The sequence below is a fragment of the Astyanax mexicanus genome, chromosome 20 (genome assembly GCF_023375975.1).
Source record: "Astyanax mexicanus isolate ESR-SI-001 chromosome 20, AstMex3_surface, whole genome shotgun sequence".
Lineage (NCBI taxonomy): Eukaryota > Metazoa > Chordata > Actinopteri > Characiformes > Acestrorhamphidae > Astyanax > Astyanax mexicanus.
The window spans coordinates 34,585,635-34,608,057 of NC_064427.1; the positions used below are offsets into that span (position 1 = coordinate 34,585,635).

The following is a 22,423-nucleotide window of genomic DNA, read 5'->3' on the forward strand; positions in this document are numbered from 1 at the left end:
CTTTCTCCTGCCCTGCAGGCACTTGTTATTTTAATTTTCAAGAGTATTAGGCAGCTGCTTAGAGGGGCTCATGCCTGCTCCTGATAGGTCTTTTCTACTGATGGATGTGAACAAGCTAACTGAGGTCTGAGACTATGGTAAATAGAATTTTTCTAACTGCAGAATTGTGTAGAATGACAAAAATAATACATTAATATTAATCTGAATATTGACAAGCATTTTTTATTTAGAGATTAGTTTATCTTCTCACACACACACACACACACACACACACAGATCTGATATGCTGATATCAGATGCATGTGTTCCTGCAGTGATTTTTAATGAGAGTCCCACGACAGCGCTGCCTTCAAACACACGCACACACACACACACACACACGCACACAAACACACACACACGCACACGCACACGCACACACACACACGCACACACACACACACACACACACACACACACACACACACACACACACACACACACACACACACACACACACACACACACACACACACACACACAAGCTTACTTACACTTCCTCCCTCAGGACGGGAAGAAGATGGGCACCAGAGCCCCTATTTAATACATAATCCCCCAAACCCACTGAGCTGATCTGTGTGTGGATGTGTGTGTCTTCGTGTGTGTGTGTGTGTGTGTGTGTGTGTTCCCTTTCTGGTGTATTTAACCCACAAGCACACACTTATAACAGCAGAATATAACACATGGTGGGGCACTGAGGCTAAATTTGTCATCAAACAACCGTGTCCCATGTCCTCTGTGTGTGTGTGTGTGTGTGGTGAAAGGGAGGGACAAGGGGTAAAAATGATGTGTATTTTAATCACTCTCACACTTTGTGCTCTAAATCCAAGCTTCTTCTCCAACACACACTCCAAAAAACACATCACAAAGAGCCAAAACTCACAGCTCGCAGGAGCGCGAATGCTGTCACTGTTGCTTAGTAACAGATACGAGAAAAGTAAAGTATTGTCCGCTGGAAATAGAACTGCAGACCTACAGGTACAAACGCTTATTTTTGCCGTGCAGCGTCCAGTCAGCTGAACATTTAAGAGTTACTCTTATCTGATGTTCTGGAGGGCTTATCTAAAGGACACATTCCTGAGAGCTTTAAGCACAGTCTGCTGTGTGTACGGCCCCGGACGCTTCCTGTGCGAGAGCGTGCACAAGAGGTGCATGACAAATCAGTTACCAATACATTATTCACTGTGCAGATCTGTGAGAATTTTGAATTATTAGCATCAGGGAGAATATTCTTCAAATATCATCTACCAGCGAGTGTTGAAAAGCATAGAGTCTGCAGTTCCATTCCTTTCCATTCTATAGAAATGAAGCCAAAAATGTCTTGTGTTGGTAAATTTGCAACTAAAGTCTCTACATTAGAGATGGAGAAAGAGGTGGAAGCAGGTTTGCCTGCTCATTTAGTAGGCCTGTCCCTTTTTCAAAACCTAGAGTCTCAGACTGCCTTCATTGAGCTTACAGAACAGAACCTATACAGGTATCATCAACCAGCCAGTGTAGAAAAGCATAGCGTCTACAGTTCCATTCTATAGAAATGAATCTAAAAATGTCTGCAGTGCTGGCAAATGTGCAACTAAAGTCTCTATATTAGAGATTGAGAAAAGAGGCGGAAGCAGACTTGCCTGTCCTTTTTTCCCCAGACCTAGAGTCCCAGACTGCCTTCATTGAGCTTACAGCACAGAACCTAAGCAGAACTTTCCACTGTATTTACTTTGACATAGTATTAAAATGCTACAATACCAGAACCCAGATTTTATATTGAGACAAAACCAAGCTACTACCATCCCCTGAGCTGTTGCATGAGTCAGCACATGCTGGTGATGATGATTCTCTAAAAGAAGAATGAATAATTATGTTTTAAACTGTATTTAGACTCATCTAACTACGCTAATTTTAGCTGGCTTGCTAACAACTAGCTAATTAGATCACATTAGCAATTTTACGCAAACATCTGACTGAAACAACTGCATAGAACTTTGTATGTAGTGTACAGCACAACACCCCATGATTAATAATAACATGATTACTATTTCAACTAAACTACTACGTTTTAAAAAGGTGCCACACAAAACTCTGTTTAAACTGTTGAAATGACACAACCAGCCAGAAGTGAAACTAGACAGTGTTCACACATCTTCACATTAGTGCTGGGCGATTTTCATGATTAATTCGAATTACAGTTTTAATGCGATTTTCAAAATGGAGTAATCACGCTTTTACATCTTGACATACAGATATTTTATCTTTTTAATCTAAAATATCTGAAAACGCTCCTCATTTCTGAAGTGTTTATTCGTCTTACCTTGGTTACCGGCGTCTCCCACAGACTAATGTGGACATAATTTCTAAACCTTCCCCTGAGGACTGAGCTCATTTTAATAAAAGTTCCAGCACTGTTCCTGCACTTGTGACACAAACATCCGGTGGGATAAAGCAAATATTTAGCTTGAAATAAATTCTACCGCTTCTAAAAACTGTAGCATCATTGCTCTCTGGTGAGGATCTGTGATCAATTGTGGAAAACAATAATTATCCCACTTTCAAAGTGTCTTCTGTGACTCGTTTAGTGCGTTATTTCTCAATTTTTAGTCACAAACCAGCATTCTGAAATATAAAATCAGAATTTTTGGGGGACCATAATCGGCCAGCACTACTTCACATCTTACCTTGCTGCAGTCTGTGTGTGTGTCTGGTCTGTAGCTGGATCGGTTGGCCCCGAATTCAATGTTGCAGCTGAGGGGTCTTCCGTTGATATGAGCAGGGGCGACGTGGGCAAGTTTAGGTGAGCGCTCCACTCCTGTTCTGCTGTCTAACAGGGGGCTGCTGTCCTTCGGGGTCCAGGCCTCTGAGGGCAGCACGGGGTCTCTGGGCAGTCCGGAGGAGGGCGAGGCGATCCATGCTGCTCGGCCCTCGGGAGGGATGGGTGGAGGGCGTTCGGGTGGAGGGGGAGGAGGGGGGTCTCTCTGTGGAGGTGGAGGGGCAGGGAGGGGCTTGTCCTGTTTCCTGGCCATTCCAGGCGATGACTGATGGAAAAAGGAAACACCAAAAGAATCAGAAACATAGCATACTGTATTTGCATAAGCTTACATTAATTTAAAGTTGAGCTGAAGTTCTGACACTTTGGCTTTACTTTGTTACTTTAGTTGACATCTACATCTATGATATAAAAGTCATTAATGCAGTGACAGTGGAATCAAAGCTTTAGGCAACAAACTGTGTAATTTAAAGAACATTGCACTCAATTTTGTTCAGTGTCTGTAATCAATTAAAGGGTGCAAGTAAACACAGCCACCATCTCTTGTAAGCTGAAATAATGAAGACGATTAAGCAGCCACCTCTGCAATTAAGTTTTGGTGTGGTTAAAGTACCAATACCCCTCTCACCCAGGTAGCATGAGTCACTGCTTTTAATTTACAGCATGTCATTTAAACCCTGTTTTACCTCCATACTAAGGTTACCCCCCTTAGTTTAGCCAAGACATGGCCCTTTATGTGAGGACGCAAATATTAAATTAAATTAATTAAAACAAACACACACACATGCACTGACCTTTGGTGAGCCGGTGGGGCTGGCAGCAGGTGAGCGGATCACCCCCTTCTGGATGAGGTCGAGTCGAGGTGGTACGGGAGGCAGGGTGAGGTGCTGATTGCTTGCATGTTCAGCCATGGCTTTTCTGCGCTGGCTTACAGGAGACGAGCTGGGGGACATCACTGGAGAGTTCTGAAGCTCAGTACACTGAAGAAAAGGAATCTTCTGTTAGTTTCACAGCTCCTTATAAGGTCCTGGCCAATATGATAATACAAAACTGCTTTTAGATAATATATCATCAGAAGATTCAATCTGGAATTAGAGATTTTGGGATTTAGAGACCCCTCTGGTGAGAATGTGTAACTGCAGTCAGAATGCAGAAGAATTCTGGTAAAAGTTATTTTTGTGGATGATTAGATAAACAGTAAATGATGCCTTATTGTATTTTAAATGCTGTGTATGACCTACATACATAAAGACATGACAAGATGTGGCCAGACAAACTACTGCTGAAACCTACCAGACCATTGTGTTTTTAGAATATTTTTTTTAGACTGGAGGTTGCAGGGATGATTACCATTTATTAGTTAACATTAACGTTTTGTCACCTTATCACTAAGGAATATAACTACATAAAAAATTAAAAGAAAATCTGAAGGACTGCTGCTTTAATTATATATTTTTTGTAATGCAAGATATGATTTTCAGTTATCACTGGGCAATTAATCAAAAATTAATTGAAAGTGTAATTTGATATTTTTTAAATTTTGATTTATGTTGCTCATGACTTTTATATTATTATTATATTATAAATACAGTTAATACTTTTCCCACTGTGTGTGTTGATGTAGTGTCTTCTTATAAACATACTACCACTTATGATTTGTTTCTCAGGGGGACGTCTGTGAAAAACATTTCACACTTCTACTCTAGAGTACTAAAACTCTTGCATCCAGACTGCAATTGAAAAAACAGGAGGACCATTGAGTTTTTTGGCTTTCTCGGTCACGTGACATCGCATTCAGTAGCTCCTCCATTTCCACTCGCTGTTCTGTTTACGTGAATATCAGTGGAAACGTGCACCCAAAGTGTAATTACGGTGCATGGCAGTGGACAAATAGCTATTTTATTAACTGGGTGGTGATGAAATTCAGACATGTGACTCTGGACGGGACTAAAATTACCGGAGGACCACAGAGTTCAGCGAAAAACATTTTCCCGAGAACGTCTGAGAACATGGTCTTTCCAGACGGGAATAAAATCACAGAGGACCCTAAAAGAGCCATAAAAGAGAAAAATACCCCAGAACCCCCTGAGAAACTAACTAATCCTGTTCGGACAGGGTTAAAGAGTCAATCGAACAACATAAGCAGTTTGTAGAAAAATATTCTGCATCTGTTGTTCATTTAATAGTATGAATATTGTAGCATTGGTTTAGTCTTTGCAGTTATAAGCTGATAAATTCTTATTGGATTTTACTCTTAATTTATTTTCTTAACTTGTTATCAAATAGGCTTTTTAATGCTTTTCAAAGCATTTTTTTTTTACAAAATAGCCTCACTACTTATGAGAAGCGCTCAATATCTCAGCAATGATGAATAGAAAAGATTTCCTCCTCTAATAAAAATGGCTGACATTCATGCAGGCACAGCACAGAGTGTCTTCTTTGACAGGAACTCTCTTTCGTCTGCGGATCCGGCTCAGAGTCTCCTCACCGGTTTCGAGTGGCAGTGATAGAGGCGTTTGAAGTGAAGCAGGGAGGGGAGGAAAGAGGCAGCAGAAAAGAGGTTTGAACCTTTAGTAAGCACGGTGGATAAAGCAGATGATGCCTGCTGCAAGTATTAAACTCAGAAGTATGGCGATGAGGGACTGTAAAAGTATATAAATATATGTCTCAGTGGTGGCAGGTATAGAATGCGAGGTAAATGCTGAGAAGTGAGGGCCTTTTAAAGTTTTTGATCTGGAGAAACATCACAGTATTTTGCTTTACACTAAAACTGCCTGCATGTTTCAATACTGCGCAATATGACCAATTTCATATACAGCTGAGAAGGCATTTTTCTTTGGTATTAGCTGCTCCAGATGCTCAGTTGGCACTTCCATGTTGTAAACTGGACAAGGCAAATGTCACAAGACTACACATACAGTTTTTAAGCAGACCGTATATAAACACACACATTGGCAATAGTCAATAAAAAGTAAGTAAAGTAAGTAAGACTTTGGTTTTGCTGTTATTTGACATTAATAACTAGGTTTAATCTGTGTTCAGATTAGGGCTGCAGCTATCGATTATTTTAGTAATCGAGTACTCTACTGAAAAATCAATTTTAATTAATCGAGTAATCGGATAAAACATACTTGCTTGCCTAAAATGCAATTAAAAATACACAAGAAATGTCACTTAATAATGAATAACCAATTGGTTTAATTTTTAAATTCACAACATACATTTCCACATTGCAAACACAAATATAAATAAATAAAACACAACTTGACATAAATACCACAAGTAATAATTTAATAAGTAATAATTTAATAATTTAATAAATTAAGTTATATTATTTCAATGTAGTATGTAGTATTAAATATAGGGTATTAATCAATAAAAAAGGCATAAATATTAGCTTTATGTTGTGCATCTTAGCTTCTCAACAGCAGAGATCTCACTAGTTCTGCCAGTTATGGATAGGGGATGTTTTAAATAACAATATTATAAATATAAATGCAAATATATCAGGACCTGTGGAATAATTGTGACAACAAAATTATTAAAAATGTTTTCTTTGTTGTTGTTTTTGTTATTTACGTTTTGCACTACTCAGATCTAATTAACTGACATAACTAAGACTAAATGACATAATACAGGAAGTTCATGTATTCCAGACAAAGTAACTTTATCTAAGCTCATTTTTAAATGTATTTATTTATAAACTCCACAGTGCTGTATTTACTGTTTACATAAAGCCTTATTGATTTGTTATGAGTTAAATCTACCTGCTTCCTGTGCGTGGGTGACGTAACGCTAAACGTGCAATTTCACATTAAAAGTCCAAGCTAAATTCCGTGCTATGCGTTTTAAAATTAATTAAACGATTCCTCGAGGGAAAGAAAATTAATCGATAATTTTTTTAATCAAGTAACTCGAATTACTCAAGTAATCGTTTCACCCCTAGTTCAGATCACAGATCATGGAAGCAAAGAACACCATCCAGCTTGTGACTCACAGCCCTCTTTACCTTCCTGATGCTGGCCAGGCCGTTCATAACCAGCGAGTCGTCTCGGTCATCGTCGTCGTCCAGATCCAGCATGGGAGAGTTGAACTGCTCGAGGAAGAAGCACTTGGCACCTTCGTTGCGTGGGTCGAAGGGGTCCACAATGATGCGCTCTGTGCCCTTAATCTCGCAGCGGCAGAACGGACAGCCTTGGCCATCTGATTCCTGCGGGAGAAGAAGAGGAAGAAGGAATGTAAGCAGTAACACAAACAAACAAAACTCAAAAAATTTCCAGAAATATTCACCATCCGAGCAGCTCTTTCACCAGACACGAACACTAGCATGTACACATACACACATATGAACACAATCTCTCACAAACTCTCACACTAATACAGCTCTGGAAATATAAAATTAAGAGACCACTTCAGTTTCTGAATCAGTTTCTCTGATTTAGCTATTTATGGGTTTATGTTTGAGTAAAACGAACATTGTGGTTTTATTCTATAAACTACAGACAACATTTCTCCCAAACTCCAAATAAAAATATTTTGTCTTTAAGAGCATTTATTTGCAGAAAATGAGAAATGGCTAAAATAACAAAAAAAGATGCAGAGCTTTCAGATCTCAAATAATACAAAGAAAACAAGTTCATATTCATCAAGCTTTAAGAGTTCAAAAATCAATATTTGGTGGAATAATCCTGGTTTTTAATCACAGTTTTCATGCATTGCGCCATGTTCTTCTCCACCAGTCTTACACACTACTTTTGGATAACTTTATGCCTTTACTCCTGGTGCAAAAATTCAAGCAGTTCAGCTTGGTTTGATGGCTTGTGATCATCCATCTTCCTCTTGATTATATTCAAGAGGTTTTCAATTTGGTGAAATCAAAGAAACATAATTTTTGGGTGGTCTCTTATTTATTTTTATTTTTTTCAGAGCTGTATATACACATTGATAAAGTATAACATTACAGACATTATGTCCATCATTTTAGATTCACTGTACATATAGGACTCTGTAGTTTTTTTATTACATAAGGTATATCTTTATCCTCCTTTCACCCTGTTCACCAATAGCCAGGACTCCAAAGGACCTCCACAGAGCAGATATCATTCGGGTGATGGATCATTCTTTAGTATGGGTGGATCAGACACAGCAGTGCTGCTGGAGGTTTTAAACACCTCAGTGTCACTGCTGGACTGAGAAAAGTCCAACAACTGGATAGGACAGCATCCTGTGACCACTGATGAGGGACTAAAGGATGACCAACCCACACTTTACGAGATGGACCAGCTATGTAAAAGTCTCCAATAAATCCGACAGTGAGTGGACACAGTATTTAAAAACTCCAGCAGCACTGCTGTGTCTAAAAAAGTTACGCTTGTTTAGTGTATCTATAGTCACCTACAGAACCTCTGGTGAAGCCCATCTCAGCAGCTCTGGCCTGCTTATTTGCTTAAAGCTGTAAACAGTCCCCACACATGAGGAAGTGCTTTCCTTGCTAAATCGGAGGCGGCAAGAGCGGCAATCAGCACCAGCTGGAGAACACATGCCTTCACTGAGGCCTGATCTGCAGGCTCTGGTACCACAAGCCTCCTCTTCTCTTTTAAACGATCATTTGAAGGCTGAATTAGGGACACACAAACACACACACATACACACACACACACATATACACACACACACACACACACACACACAGTCTTATAAGGAAAACAGCTCCATCATCTCGCAGGCTTCCACCCCTGGTGACAGATTGCACATGGCATGAGTGAGGCGAAGAGAGAAGAAGAAGGAGAAAAAAAAAAGAACATCCATCTTTCATTTCCTCTACTTAAACTCACAGAATCAAAGAGTGTCAATATTTACAAGAACAAAAGATGATCTTGGACGCCATCTGGACGGGGACTTGCGCGAGGCATCAAAGCGCCGTTTGAAAGCTAATACTAATTAGAGTCGCAGGCTTAGAGAACGAGAGCTCTCTATTAGCGAGCCCCATTAAAGCTGTTCAAAACGAGGACCCCTTCAGAGACCCGGAGAGAGAATATTGCGAGAGCCAGTTCACTATGCACTATGCACTGTGTGTGTGTGTGTGTGTGTGTGCGCTTTACACATGTGTTTAAAGAGCCTTCAACTTCAAGTGTGGACAATAAATTTGAGTGTGTGTGATTCCCCTCAAACTCACCAGAAAAACAGCAATGAATATTAACGAGCCTGATAGGCGTATACTGAGCTGATCCTCACCGGGTTCTTCAACAGTTAAGTAATTTTTACAGGGAAAAAGACTTCAGTATGGAGTGTTTTTCACACAGGGGACTTAAATGCTTTTGTTTAGACTGTTTTTGTTAAGCTCAAATGTGATTTGTTTTAACTAAACAGTTACACTTTCACACTATAGTGTGAAAAGCAAAATGAAACTGAAATATGAAATCTAATTTTTTTTTTTTGTTCAGTTTTTAAATCTGATTCTGAACATGAGACTAGGGTTGCCACTAGTCCTGTAAAATACAGAATCGTCCTTTATTTGACAATTAAATGTTGTTGCATCCCATATTGAACTGATACATCCTAGACTGTAGCCACACAGCAGGTTGGGTTCATAAATTTATGCTATTGGTGCCAAATACTGACCCTACCATCTGTGCAGCCTCATTAACCCAAAAGAACCCATGGTGATGTGCTATGTATAATATGTATCCCAGATTCTTTAAAAGATATATAAAGTTTCTAACCGAAGTCACTAAGTGACATAGAGTGAACATCCTGAGCGCATCACAGGACAGTTATGAATGTGAATGTTATGGTGTGACTTTCTTCACACAATATAGGAGTGTTGGGTTAGTGCTATATGTTAACCCTTTCAGACCCTGCATCCATTACAGTGAACATCATGTATTTTCTTTATTACAAATGATTCAAATGTTTTGTTGCACATAACACTATTTAAGAGCTGTTATCAGTCAAATGATTTATTGAATGTTTTACGCTCCATAGCACTAGCTAAGACACAATTGCTTGAACAAAATGTTAATACACAAGTTATGAAGCTGTTGTCACTTATGTTACATTAGGATTTGAATCGATGCTAGCTGGCTACTTAAGCTTGGCTAATGCTAACACTCAGCTACAGGAGAAAAGCAGCTGAATGCTGTTCTTCAGAAACTCCTGTTATGACTTTAAAACTCAAACAGAGTCTGTAGTAGCTAAATCACTCAAACAAGGACAAATTCATCCCAACAATGAAACAGGAAAATCTGAGCTTCCCAACAAGTAAATACTAGGAAACTGAAAATGTAGAAAAAAGTCGTGACAAAGCTAAATATCGGTATCGGCCACTTGTGCTCTCTAAATATTAGCCAGCAGAAAATGTCACTCTGCATGTTAAATCAGTTGGTCAGTTTTCATACTATTGACAGCATGTGCTTCCAATTAGCTGGAATGAAAATCTGGACTAGAAATACTCAAGCAACTCAATCTGTATGTGTACTGCACTGCTGCCTATTAGATTATACCTATACTTTTACACTTTATACCAAGCAGCTGTAAGGTAAATGCAGCTGAACACAATGTACTGCAGCCACTTCCTGTGCAGAAATAATATTCAAGATCAGAAGCAACTGATTATTCAAGATATTTTCGATATCTGACATTTATTTACATAGAGAACGGTAGGCAAAAAACTAACTGCACTGCACTGCTACCCCTCGAATAACTGATTATCATGAGGTTATACATTCACCCTTTATACTACTTTATATCAAGCTCTTATAGGGCAAATGTAGCCGTATACTGCAGCCACTTCCTCTTCAGCAAACGGCATTCGAGAGCGATGACACCCACGCATCAAGGTTATTGTAGACCAGTGGCCTGCCTGCGCCAAGAGCGATGACACGCACGCATATGGACTGTTGAAGATTAGCTTCCCTGCTAAGCTAATCACCCCTGCACTCAGATCTGCTCCCCTCATGTCTCCATCAGAGGAAGCTGTTTACTGGAAAGCTGCACAGATGCTCCAGTGACATGTCAAAGTTATGGCAACCTCTGATCGCAACTAATGGGTCATTAGGAAGGTGATTATAAACACACACACACACACACACACACACACACACAGGGACACACACAATTACACATACACTCTTGGTTATGTTTACTGAGCTACACATACAGAAGTTGTGTGTAAGGAATTTGTGTAGCATCCCACACATTTTCTATTGGGGACAGATCTGGAGATGCAGTTGGCCATGGTATAGTATCTGTGTCTTCAAGGCAAGCTTATTTGTCTATTTTCTGGTCTATTTTCATACATAAGGCACACTGGATTGATGTTTTCCTTTTAATTCAGCAGGTTTTACCACTGGGTGGGGGTTAACTACAACTAAGCTTAGTAAACAAAACTGTAATAAAAAAAATATATACATTAATATGCACAGATTTCTCTCCTGAAAACTGTTTATTTACGTAAATAAGCACTTCCATTTATTTACAGTAAACTTAGATTTCTAGATTTCCACTAAGGCTGGGTCCAGCAGCATTAGCAGCTAACCGCTAGCACTAGTAAATGCCGGCTGACAGCGACACACTGAGGAAGCCTGAGTGCTCCTGTAAGCCAGGGAGATATTAGCTAGCGGTTTGTCCCATGTAGCTTGTTTTAACAAGGTAAACACGCAGATTACAGTCCAATATACTTGCCTCTGAGCAGCGAAAGAGCTAGCACTTAGCGTGGTTAGTAGCTAATGCTATTACTGCTACAGCAGTGCTAGCTGGGGTTTAGCATCAGGCTACAGGCTGATAATACTCATCTCTGTATAGCGAAAGAGCTAGCGCTTAGTGTGCTTACCAGCCAATGCTAATACTGCTTCAGCCTCTGTGCTAACAAAATTAATTGACACTCCTGTATAACCCTTCATGTACTTTAGTGGAGTAGCTTTACTGCTCCGTAAAACCTGTTTTAAGATGCACTGACGATTTTGGGGAAAATTAAAGGATTTTAAGTGTGCCTTATAGTGGAAAATACGGTACATTGAACTCTTATGTACAATACTCTTATGTTCAGAAAAGGTGAGGCAACTGGTTGAAGGATCTTCAAAATGCCTACAATAAAGACCAAAGTTAATCTGTGGTGGGACAGCAAACTGCTGATCTTGGCTCCACCAAGACAATAGCAGGCCATTCTGCAATCAGTAAGGTACAACTACCCACCAGTGATTTTTGACAGCGAGTGTTTTCCACTTACTTGGTGTTTAATCACTGCCCAGCACAGTAATCACAGAGGCTCAGCAAAAGAAAAGCATGGACATACTGTCCTCATTAGAAAGCTGTTTAAAATTACTGCACTACCCTAGATACAATCCACTAAGTCCACAAAGTCTCTCACACAGCGCTTAATATTCATACAGGCCATGATTAAAACACACTCTCTACCAGATTCGCTTAACTTTAAGTGAGGCAGCGCTGAAACGGCACTTTATCAGAACTTGTCCGTGCTTTCTGCCTGAGCACAGCTGTAGAATAAAGCGAGCTATCTACCGTCACGCATCCCTAAATGTCTTTCATTTCTGCTTTTGCAGTTCACTGGAGCTCAACTCCAGAAAACAGACTGACCTCCTGATAAAGTTCTCCCTGAACATCAAGGCAAACAAAAACAAGGTCAGAACACATGAAACACATTCAGTTAACGTTCCAGAAAATCTTTACGTCCCACAAAATTGGCCTCCCCCTGCTCTGCTGTCAAATGCTCACTTTCTAGGGATGTCCATCAGCGAGCCTAATCTGAATTTAAACCTTTTGTTTTTTGAAACTCCTGTAAAACCACTATAATCATAGTAGTACTGTAATAATGTTACAATAATCAGACACAGTAGTGATGTAGTAAAACGCCACAATCAGACCTTTTGGGGTTTTTTTGGCACTCAATGTACTGAAAAGCCACCATAAGCAGACAATGCTGTAATAACTTCCCTCAGAAACAGTATTGAAAATGGGTCGTGGCTGGGTCTTCCAGCATGACAATGACCCCAAATACATCAAGAGCAACTAAAGCATGGCTCTGTAAGAATCATTTCAATGTCCTGAAGTGGCCTAGCCAGTCTTTAGATCTGAACCCAATAGAAAATCTTGAGTGAGGGTTGGGGGCTGAAACTCTACGTTGCCCAGCAATGACAGCATCGAAAAATTGAGAGACCTGGAGAAGATCAGTATGAAGATCCTGCTGCAGTGTGTGCAAACTTGGTCAAAAACTGCAGAAAACGCACAGAGTGAAGAAGACAAAGGGGCAACAAGTGCTAATAAACACCTCTGGGAACTCCTTCCTTCAAGACTGATGGAAAACATTTTAAATTTCAGGTGACCACCTCTTGAAGCTCATTGAGAGAATGATGCCAAGAGTGTGCAAGGCAGTAATCAGAGCAAAGGGTGGCTATTTTGAAGAAACTAGAATATAAAACATGTTTTCAGTTATTTCACCTTTTTTTTATTAAGTACCTAAAACTCCACATGTGTTCATTCATAGTTTTGATGCTTCAGCGAGAATCTACAATGTAAATAGTCATGAAAATAAAGAAAACGCATTGAAAAAAGAGTAGGTGTGTGCAAACTTTTGGCCTGTACTGTACCTACAGTAAAAATGACAGACCTCTCCATTCTTTGAAGGTGGGAAAACTTGGCAAAATCGGCAGTGTATCAAATACGTATTTTCCTCACTGTGTCTGTGTGAAGACAGCATGTGCCACAATAGATCAGATGTAGTCATGTAACCAAGCTACTGCTGGCACTGCGGCAAATTCACTGTTGCTTTCAACCTGCCAAGTTTCAATTAGCTACAGCGCCACACTCCAGCTCAGTAGCGAAGCCTTTTAAACTGCAAATTTGAAGCATTATGCAATGACTATAAACAAAGATCACTACAGTGTCTCATTAGGTTAAATGGGGTTTTGGCTAATATCCTTTGAAGCTGGTCCAACCTTAACAACAGTTGTTACAAAAAAAGAACGGCTTTCTGGCTCGTATGCTCAAAGCAGCTCGTGAATCGTCTGTTAGAATTATAGGATGGCTAAGTGGGACTGTGGATTCGGCTGTACCTGCCACGCTGTGAGACAGGAGGTGCACATGAGGTGACCGCAAGGTTCAATCTTCACATCCTTATCGTTCTCTGCACAAATTTTACACAGCTGAAATGTCGAGCCCATCTCACAGTACAGCTCGTATTGCTCCTGCAGAGAGAGAAACAGAGAGAAAGAGTGTGTGTTAGAGCTTAGGGCATCCATGGCTACTGGTTTTTAGTCACATGACATACCTTTTTTTTGTTACATTAAAAAAAAAAAATCAGAAACCATGAAGAAAACTACAATAAAACCAAAATTCATGCATATAAATCGGTAGAGTAGGTGGAGTACAAGCTTACTATATCTTTCACACTATTAGGCCCATTTAAAATCCTTAAATTTTACAAAATAATATCAGTTTTTAACACCTTTAACACCTTTTATTCCAGTGTTTTAGGTATGAATTTTACCAGTCAGGTTGTAAGCAGCAGTAAAGCCGAGGAAGGTTTCAGTTTAGTTCTCCAGCACCAGGGCTAGCATTAGGGAGTAGCATTAGCATTAGCTGCCAACAGCTATTTCCCCGTTCAAAGGTGAGTATTATCGACCTGTACCCTGATCCTACTCCGGCTAGCACTGCTGGAGCAGCATTAGCATAAGTTAAAAAACGTGCTCTCTCTTTCGCCGTTTAGAGGTGAGTATATAGTTGCGTTAACTGTGTTAAAACAAGCTACGTGGAACGAACTGCTAGCTAATATCGAAATTTATTGATAGTCTGCCTTATAATCTAGAGCACCTTATAGTGCGAAAAATACGGTAGTTCATGCTACAGGCCAGTTCAGAACTTGTACTTTTTAGTATGTACAGCTTTGTAATGTGGGCAGCCTGTGGTTTTGTTGAAAAATGCATGGACCTCCATGGAAAGATGTGGTCTGGAAGGTTCTAAGAGTTTTAATTGTCGCTGAAAACAGTCTGTATGGTTCTTTTCTTTTTTGTATCGGAGCACACAGCATCCATTTCATCCTAAAAAGGTTTGGAATACTGATTTATCTGACTAAGACACATCTTTTCACTAGTTGATGCCGCTTCTGGACATGGTTAGCATAAGGCTTCTGTTTTTCACAGAAAAGTTTTACATGCCATTTGTAAATGTAACTCTGTATTTTAGTGACTGGCAAAAGTTTGCCAATGTAATTGATGTGGATCTACCAGCTATTGTTGAATGGTGGTTCTTGAGGCAGTGGCGTCAGTGGAGCTTAAATAGAAGAAACTTTTGCTTTTGTTTTGTTTTTTTCCATTTGCATTTTCAGTACTGTTCTAACTTTTTCTGTTTTAGATTGTAGTTTATTTGGCGGTCTTGTGATTTTTAAAGTTTATCTTTAAGGATTCTAGGTGTATATTCACCAACATTACATAAGTTAGCAAAACTAGCTAAGCTTCTCTTTTCTAAAATAAGAAAATCAGATATAAGTAAGATTTTAAACATGTTTTGGCTGAGTGACTGCATCTGGGGTAAGTGATAAACCACATAATTTGTTTTTTTACTAAACAAAACCTCTCAGGTTAGAGGAGAATTTAAAACCATGTAAAAGAGCTAAGAGCAAGCAGACGTAACAATCCAAATCACAGACTAAACAGATATATCTGGCACTTCCATGTGGTTATGCATGAGCGCATGATCAACTCTCAAACAAAGCATGAATATATATATATATATATAAATATATATACACTGTTTAAACAGACCTCCAATCAGAACCCTTACCTGTGTGACTTTGATGTGGTCGTGTGGGGTGGGCTCACACAGGCCAGTGAGGTCCGGGTTATAACTGCGACCATCAGGGAACAGGTAGCTACAAATAGATTGATAGATAAAGAGAGAGAGAGAGAGAGAGAGAGAGAGAGAGAGAGAAAGAGAAGAAAGACAGTCTGATTTAAAGTACAATACACAGTGCTAAAAACAAACATAGAGCAAAAGACATACGATCTAACCCCCCTGTAAGTGGTCATAGCTAGTGCTGCACGATATATCATTTAAGCATAGTAGTCACATTGCAGGACATGCGATGCAACTTAATGCAATTAATCAAACATTTAATGTTGAAATGTTTTGATTCTTGACACAAGAAGTAGATACACAGCGTTGTTGTTTAATACCACAATATATATTGTCGAAAAAAGAACATTTGCAAAATGTTGGAAAAACTTATTTTTTTTTCCAATATCGTGCAGCCCTAGTCGTAGCAAAGTGAGACATCTCCCTTTCCTCAGTGTCTCTTCTCTTCTCCTCCCTTCCCTTCTCCTCTCTCTCTCTCTCTTTCAATCACTCACTCTCTCTCTCTCTCTCTCTCTCTCTCTCTCTCTTTCTTTCTTTCTTACTGATCACAAAGGCAAGTCTGAGCCAGTGGAGTGGCAGAGACGCGGTCACGCTGCATTAGTTGCAGTTATACAGCCACTCAGCCAGAGCAGGCAGGAAAATCACACAATCAGACACAGAGAAGCAGGGAGACGTGTCTGTTTTATAGACAGCCAGGTCTCTCTGACCTGCCATTACTGCCACGGTTACGCTTATCTGCAGTTACTTCCCCCCTGCTTTTCAAGAATATGACCATGAGCGGGAAATGACTCTCATGGTTATTAGTACGGTCATGCTACAGATTTAGTGATTTCTTGATACACAACTAAAAATATGTTATCAGAGGTTCTTTTTTTAATGCCAATTGGGGGGAAAGAAAGATATATAGGTCTGAGGAACATTTTTAAGACTATGCAATAAATGCATAATCCAAACCAGGTTTTGGTTACACAGTTAGTTTTGGCTTGACACTGCAGTTCACTGAGTGCACTAAAAGAAACTCTGCTTCGTCCTACAGTTATCATTACCTACACAGAATATGCCTCCCTATACTTAACAACAATTGTGTGGTGTGGGTTGGATGTTGGCGTGTTCTCAATTCAGCACATTGGCAGGTGCTCTGTTGAAATCTCCCTCCCTGCCAGAATCCAGCTCCCTTCTGTTTATAAATACAGGTTAATCTACAGTTACAGTAGATACAGTAGTAGCAAATGTGTAATACACTGCGTCAATACTGCTGAATTGGTCAAATTTTAGAACAAGTTTTTACTGGTAATAAGAGCTTTCCTCAATGTGGTCCGAAAGTCCATTAAAAAAAGTGTTTTTTTTTTTTACACTGCAAACAAACCAAAACATGATTCAGCTGAGCAGGACTGAGACTACCTATTTGGTTTGGACCAAACCACAAAAAAAATTATATAAAAAGAGACAAAGTTCAAGTCAAAAAACTGGACAAGCCTTTTAATTCAATGTTATTTATCAGGTTTTTTTTTTTTGATTGTTTAGATTAAATAAATAAATAAAAAGTATTTGGACTTCACAATTATCCCTAAATTATCCCTATACCTAAACCCACTTGAGATTGTTTGGAATGAGCTAAACAGTAGAGTGAAGGAATAAATGCTCAGAACCTCTGGGTATACCTTTTGGAATACCAATAAAACTGATTGAGAGAATTCCAAGAGTTTGTAAAGCTTTTTTTAAATGGCCGGATCAACAAAAGACACAGAGCTTTCAGACCTCAAATAATGCGAAGAAAACAAGTTCATAGTCATAAAGTTTTAAGAGTTCAGAAATCAATATTTAGTGGAATATACCTGGTTTTTAATCACAGTGTTCATGCATCTTGGCATGTTTTCCTCCATCAGTCTTACACACTGCTTTTGGATAACTTTATGCCACACCTGGTGCAAAAATTCAAGCAGTTCAGTTTGGTTTGATGGCTTGTGATCACCCATATTCCTTTTGATTATATTCCAGAGGTTTTCAATTTGGTAAAATCAAGACCTAAATTTAAAGTATGGGTGGTAGGGAGCTCTAAATATTCCAGCGGACTAAGGCGTTATGATCACTAAGATCAGGAAATCGCTGGTTCGAATCCTGGTCATTCAGCTTGCCATCAGCTGCCAGACTCCCGAGAGAGCACAATTGGCCTTGCTCTGAGTGGGTAGATGGCACTATTTACTAATATTAGTCTCCAGGTAATGGTGGTCAACACATAGCGCTTGTTGTGAGCTGATGTATCAATGCCAAATTGCTTCACTTGTATCAGAGGAGGCCTGTGCTAGGCTTGTTGGGGAATTGCTAGTGATGGGAGGAATACAGTGGAATGCTTGGGATAATTAACATAGCTAAATTGGGTGAATATTGGATTAAAATTGCAAAAGTGGAAGAATAGGGGCTATATAAGAACATTTGAAACACTTAATGAACCTTCTTTTAATCTACAGTGAAGGTTCTTCTGACTCTTGTCTCTATTACAAAAAAAAGGTCTTTATTACTCTTGGTGAACAAAGAGTGGATCTTCTATAGTCCTATAGAGACGGAATTAGTTTCTCAGGGGGATGTCTGAAAAATATACGTTCAAAATTCACACTCCTACTCAGTGATAAAACTCCTGCATCCGGACTGCAACTGAAAAAACAGGAGGACCAGTGAGTTTTTTGGCTTTCTCGGTCACATGACATCACATTCAGTAGCTCCTCCATTTCCACTCGCTGTTGTGTTTATGTAGATCTCGGTGAAAACGCACATTCAAAGTGTAATTACGGTGCGTGGCAGTGGACAAATAGCAATTGGTGAGGTGACGAAATCAGAGATGTGGTCTGGATGGGACTAACTTTACCAGAGGACCAGTAATTTAGCCTGTAATTTTGAGGACGTCTGAGAAAAACACATACATGGTCGTTCTGGACGGGAATAAAATCACAGAGGACCCCCAAATAAAAGTTAAAATTACCGCAGGAGCCCCTGAGAAACTAATCCCGTCTAGATAGGGCTTATGACACCACTCAAATAACCTTCTGGTACACCTATATTTTTACGAGTGTAAGCTGCTCCTGCAGCTGCTTCTGTTTCTGTTTTTCTATGGCTGACTTCATGATTAATGCAGTCTTTTGTAAGTAGATGTATGGGAGAAGTAGAAAAGTCGCAGGAATAAAGTACAGCTAGACTGAAGCACACTCCAGCAGCACTCCAGCAGCAGTACACAGTGCAGAGTACAGTTCTCACCTGTAGACTGATCTCACTGAGCAGAGGCATGATATGGACGCGACAGCGTGAGAACACGAAAAAAAAGAGAGAGGAACATTCGCTCTAAGAAAAGTCGCTCTCACAAAGCTCATCTCTTCCCTCGCAGACAGCTGAAACTGACACTCTGACAGCACGTCACCGCTAAACCTGAGACTGACGCCTGCAGCATCAGACTAAACAACAACAATACACCTAGCAGCCAGCGAGGAACGACACAGGAGAGACGCACAGACAGATGGATAGATAGATAGACAGATATTCCGAAAAAGAGAGAGCGAGAGAGAGAGAGAGCGTGTGAGAGAAAGAGATATCAGACAGTACGTTCTTCCAGAATCCCTCATATACGCTGAATAATTGATCGCTTCCTCATTCCTCCATCGATAAGCTTTTAAAAAGTTCTGCACTATAATCTGATCCGCTCTTCTGAGCCGGGCTGGAGAACGTGTGGATGTCTGAAGGGGTTGTCTGCTGGAGCAGGACACAGGAAGTGAGCTCCTCTCAGTCAGACCTCTGTTTACAGTGTTTGTTTCAGAGTCGTGTCCCGTGCAGGGTCACCGGCCCTGTGGAGGCAGCACTTACAAGCCTTCCCGGCAGCCGTCGATGAGTGCCTGGAAGAGCGGTTTGTTGTGGGGGATGGTCTGCAGGATGTTTCCATCGCTGGTGACGTAGCCGATGGCCCATTGGCCCAGCCGCGTGCAGCTCAGACGAAAAATGTAACTGCAGAGAAAGAGAGAGAAAGAGAGAGAGAGAGAGAGAGAGAGAGAGAGAGAGAATAGGGTAAGAGAAATTACCCACACATACATTCAAACATAAACACAAACATACTGATCAAGCATTACATTATGACCACCTCATTATCCATCTCATCATCTCTACTGAGCTTATAGAGCACTTTTAAGTTCTATAATTACAGATTACTGCAGTCCTTAAATTTCTCTGAACACTTTACTTTTATCATCCTTTATTTTATAATCCTCCTAAAGAACGGAGCAGCTAGATATGAGATAAACATTCCAAGAGTCCAAAGAGTGCACAGTGAGTGAACACAGTGTTTAAAAACATCAGCAGCACCTTTTCAGAGGCACACTAAAAACAGAGGGCTTCACGGTCAAGATGGCGGCACAAACATCCAAAGAAACAAACACATTGTGTAGTTTCAATATTTTTATATCCAGTTTCTTTATAATAAGCATACAAAAAGTTGCTTGTTGGTCAAAAGTAGATTGTCGCAGTAGATATCTAGCTGGATAACTTTCCTGTTCCACATTAAACAGTGCAACAGATGGCAGAAGCTGCAGCATTTAAGGTGAAACAGAAGAATAAAATAAAATAAAATAAAAGCTAATTTTAGCTCCTCATCACAGAGATATTAAGGAATGGATAATAATAATTAGTTGCTGCACCACCTGCCCCCATTTCTAAGTGCTCCACTGCTATATACAGCTCTGGAAAAAAATAAGAGATCATTTAAAAATGATGAGTTGCTTTGATTTTACCAAATTACAAAAACCTCTGGAATATAATCAAGAGGAAGATGGATGATCACAAGCCATCAAACCAAACTGAACTGCTTGAATTTTTGCACCAGGAGTAAAGCAGCATAAAGTTATCCAAAAGCAGTGTGTAAGACTAGTGGAGGAGAACATGATGCCAAAATGCATGAAAACTGTAATTAAAAAACAGGGTTATTCCACCAAACATTGATTTCTTAACTCTTAAAACTTTATGAATATAAACTTGTTTTCTTTGCATTATTTGAGGTCTGAAAGCTCTGCATCTTTTTTTTGTTGTTTCAGCCATTTCTCATTTTCTGTAAATAAATGCTCTAAATGGCAATATTTTATTTGGAATTTGGGAGAAATTTTGTCTGTAGTTTATAGAATTAAACAACAATGTTCATTTTACTCAAACATAAACCTATAAATAGCAAAATCATAGAAACTGATTCAGAAACTGAGATAGTCTCTTTATTTTTTCCAGAGCTGTATCTGCATTGACTGCTTGACCCAATTCTTAGGGAGAAGGAGTTTCAAGAGAAAGGGATACAGTCAAAAACAAGGGGAAAGGGAACATAAGAGGAATGGGCCTAAATTGCACAATTAAATCAAACAGTACGAAGCTGGAAGAGCATGAAAATAAGAAAACATGAGAAATTAACATCTATAAATCGATTTAAAATGGCAAGTGTTGCTTGCTGTCAGTCTTAACATTCCTAAAACAGGTTTTAAGTGTAGTACACTAGTTTGATACACTGGAATTCCAGTGAACAATATTCATTTTAGAGTTCTCCATGCTTATAACTGTTCTGCCGATGTCAGTAAAATCATCAGATCAAGCATCTGATTAAAGCATCATCAAGTTGAAGTGATGCTTCTCATCTCAACATCTCATCATCAAACTGTGGATTAATCTGAATATCTGCAAATTTCACAGAACCCTTCACCGTGAACATGCGCAGCGTCAACAGCTTCTCAAACATCCCTCTGTAAACGAGCACATCACTGAGTATATATACATGTAAAGACACGCAGAACCACATGTAAGAGATTGAAGCTCAGATGTCACTTTGTAGAGGTGTGTAGATGAGTTCAGAGACAAAGTGCACTGTACTTCTTAGCCCAGAGCTATTTAAAGACTGCTCCCATAATGTAAATCACCTAGCAACAAACACAAGCCAGCTCTGGAACCCAGATCGGACTTCCTTCTGCTGAACAGGGAGGCGTGAGGGACGCAGGAGGAGACTGTACACCCGTCTAGAACAAACACCAATAGCTGGAGGTTCCTCAGTCAGGAACGTTTTTGGTTTCTGAAACCAGATCTTCAGAGTTTTCTAAAGTTACTGACAATAAATGCGAAAAACAGTTTATTTAAACTTTACCCAAAGCATATTTATATAATCTTCCCAAATGATCTGTTGCTCTCGAATTACACACAGATCTAACACCCTGCAGTACACTGAAACAAGAGATGGAGGAAGAGAACCAAAAGAAGAAGAAGAGAAATGAACAGGAGGAAAGATTGATGTTAAGGAGACTGAGGGTAAGAGGGAGAAGAAGAAGGTAAAGTAGAAGAAGAATCAGAAGAAGGATAATATTAAAGAGAACGAGAAGAAGGATCACTAGAAGGAGATAGAAGTAGAAGAACAATATTATGAAAAGAATAAGAAGATGAAGAACAACAGGAACATGTGGGATTTTAGAGACAAGCAGAAGAAGGCAGAAGTACAGGTGCTGGTCAACGAATTAGAATAATTTGAAATAGTGCAATCATGAAATTCTTTGAATGCATTTTTTGTGCAGAAAGCAAATCAGGTGTTCACCGCACCTGTCCTACTCGTTAGACTAATCACAGAACTCGTTACCTGGAAAAAAAATTGCTCAGCTGAGCTTTCCAAAAGGCCCATTTAGGCCATTTAACTGTGACACTGTTGTTTTATTGAATTAGAATAATGGAGAAACCGTTTCATTGAATTAGAATAAATGCTCGAATTTTTGT

The 22,423-nt window shown here is 39.6% G+C and overlaps 1 protein-coding gene across 1 annotated transcript in view; it reads right to left on the reverse strand.

The window, feature by feature from the left end:
* Positions 1-22,423, reverse strand: part of cblb (Cbl proto-oncogene B, E3 ubiquitin protein ligase) — a 159,218-nt gene that overhangs the window by 24,554 nt on the left and 112,241 nt on the right. The window contains exons 7-12 of the mRNA XM_022681396.2: positions 19,508-19,645; positions 15,587-15,674; positions 13,861-13,992; positions 6,801-7,001; positions 3,586-3,771; positions 2,703-3,059 (exon numbers count right to left, since the gene is read on the reverse strand). Coding sequence (XP_022537117.2) covers positions 2,703-3,059; positions 3,586-3,771; positions 6,801-7,001; positions 13,861-13,992; positions 15,587-15,674; positions 19,508-19,645 — 1,102 coding nt within the window. The remainder of the gene's footprint in view (positions 1-2,702; positions 3,060-3,585; positions 3,772-6,800; positions 7,002-13,860; positions 13,993-15,586; positions 15,675-19,507; positions 19,646-22,423) is intronic.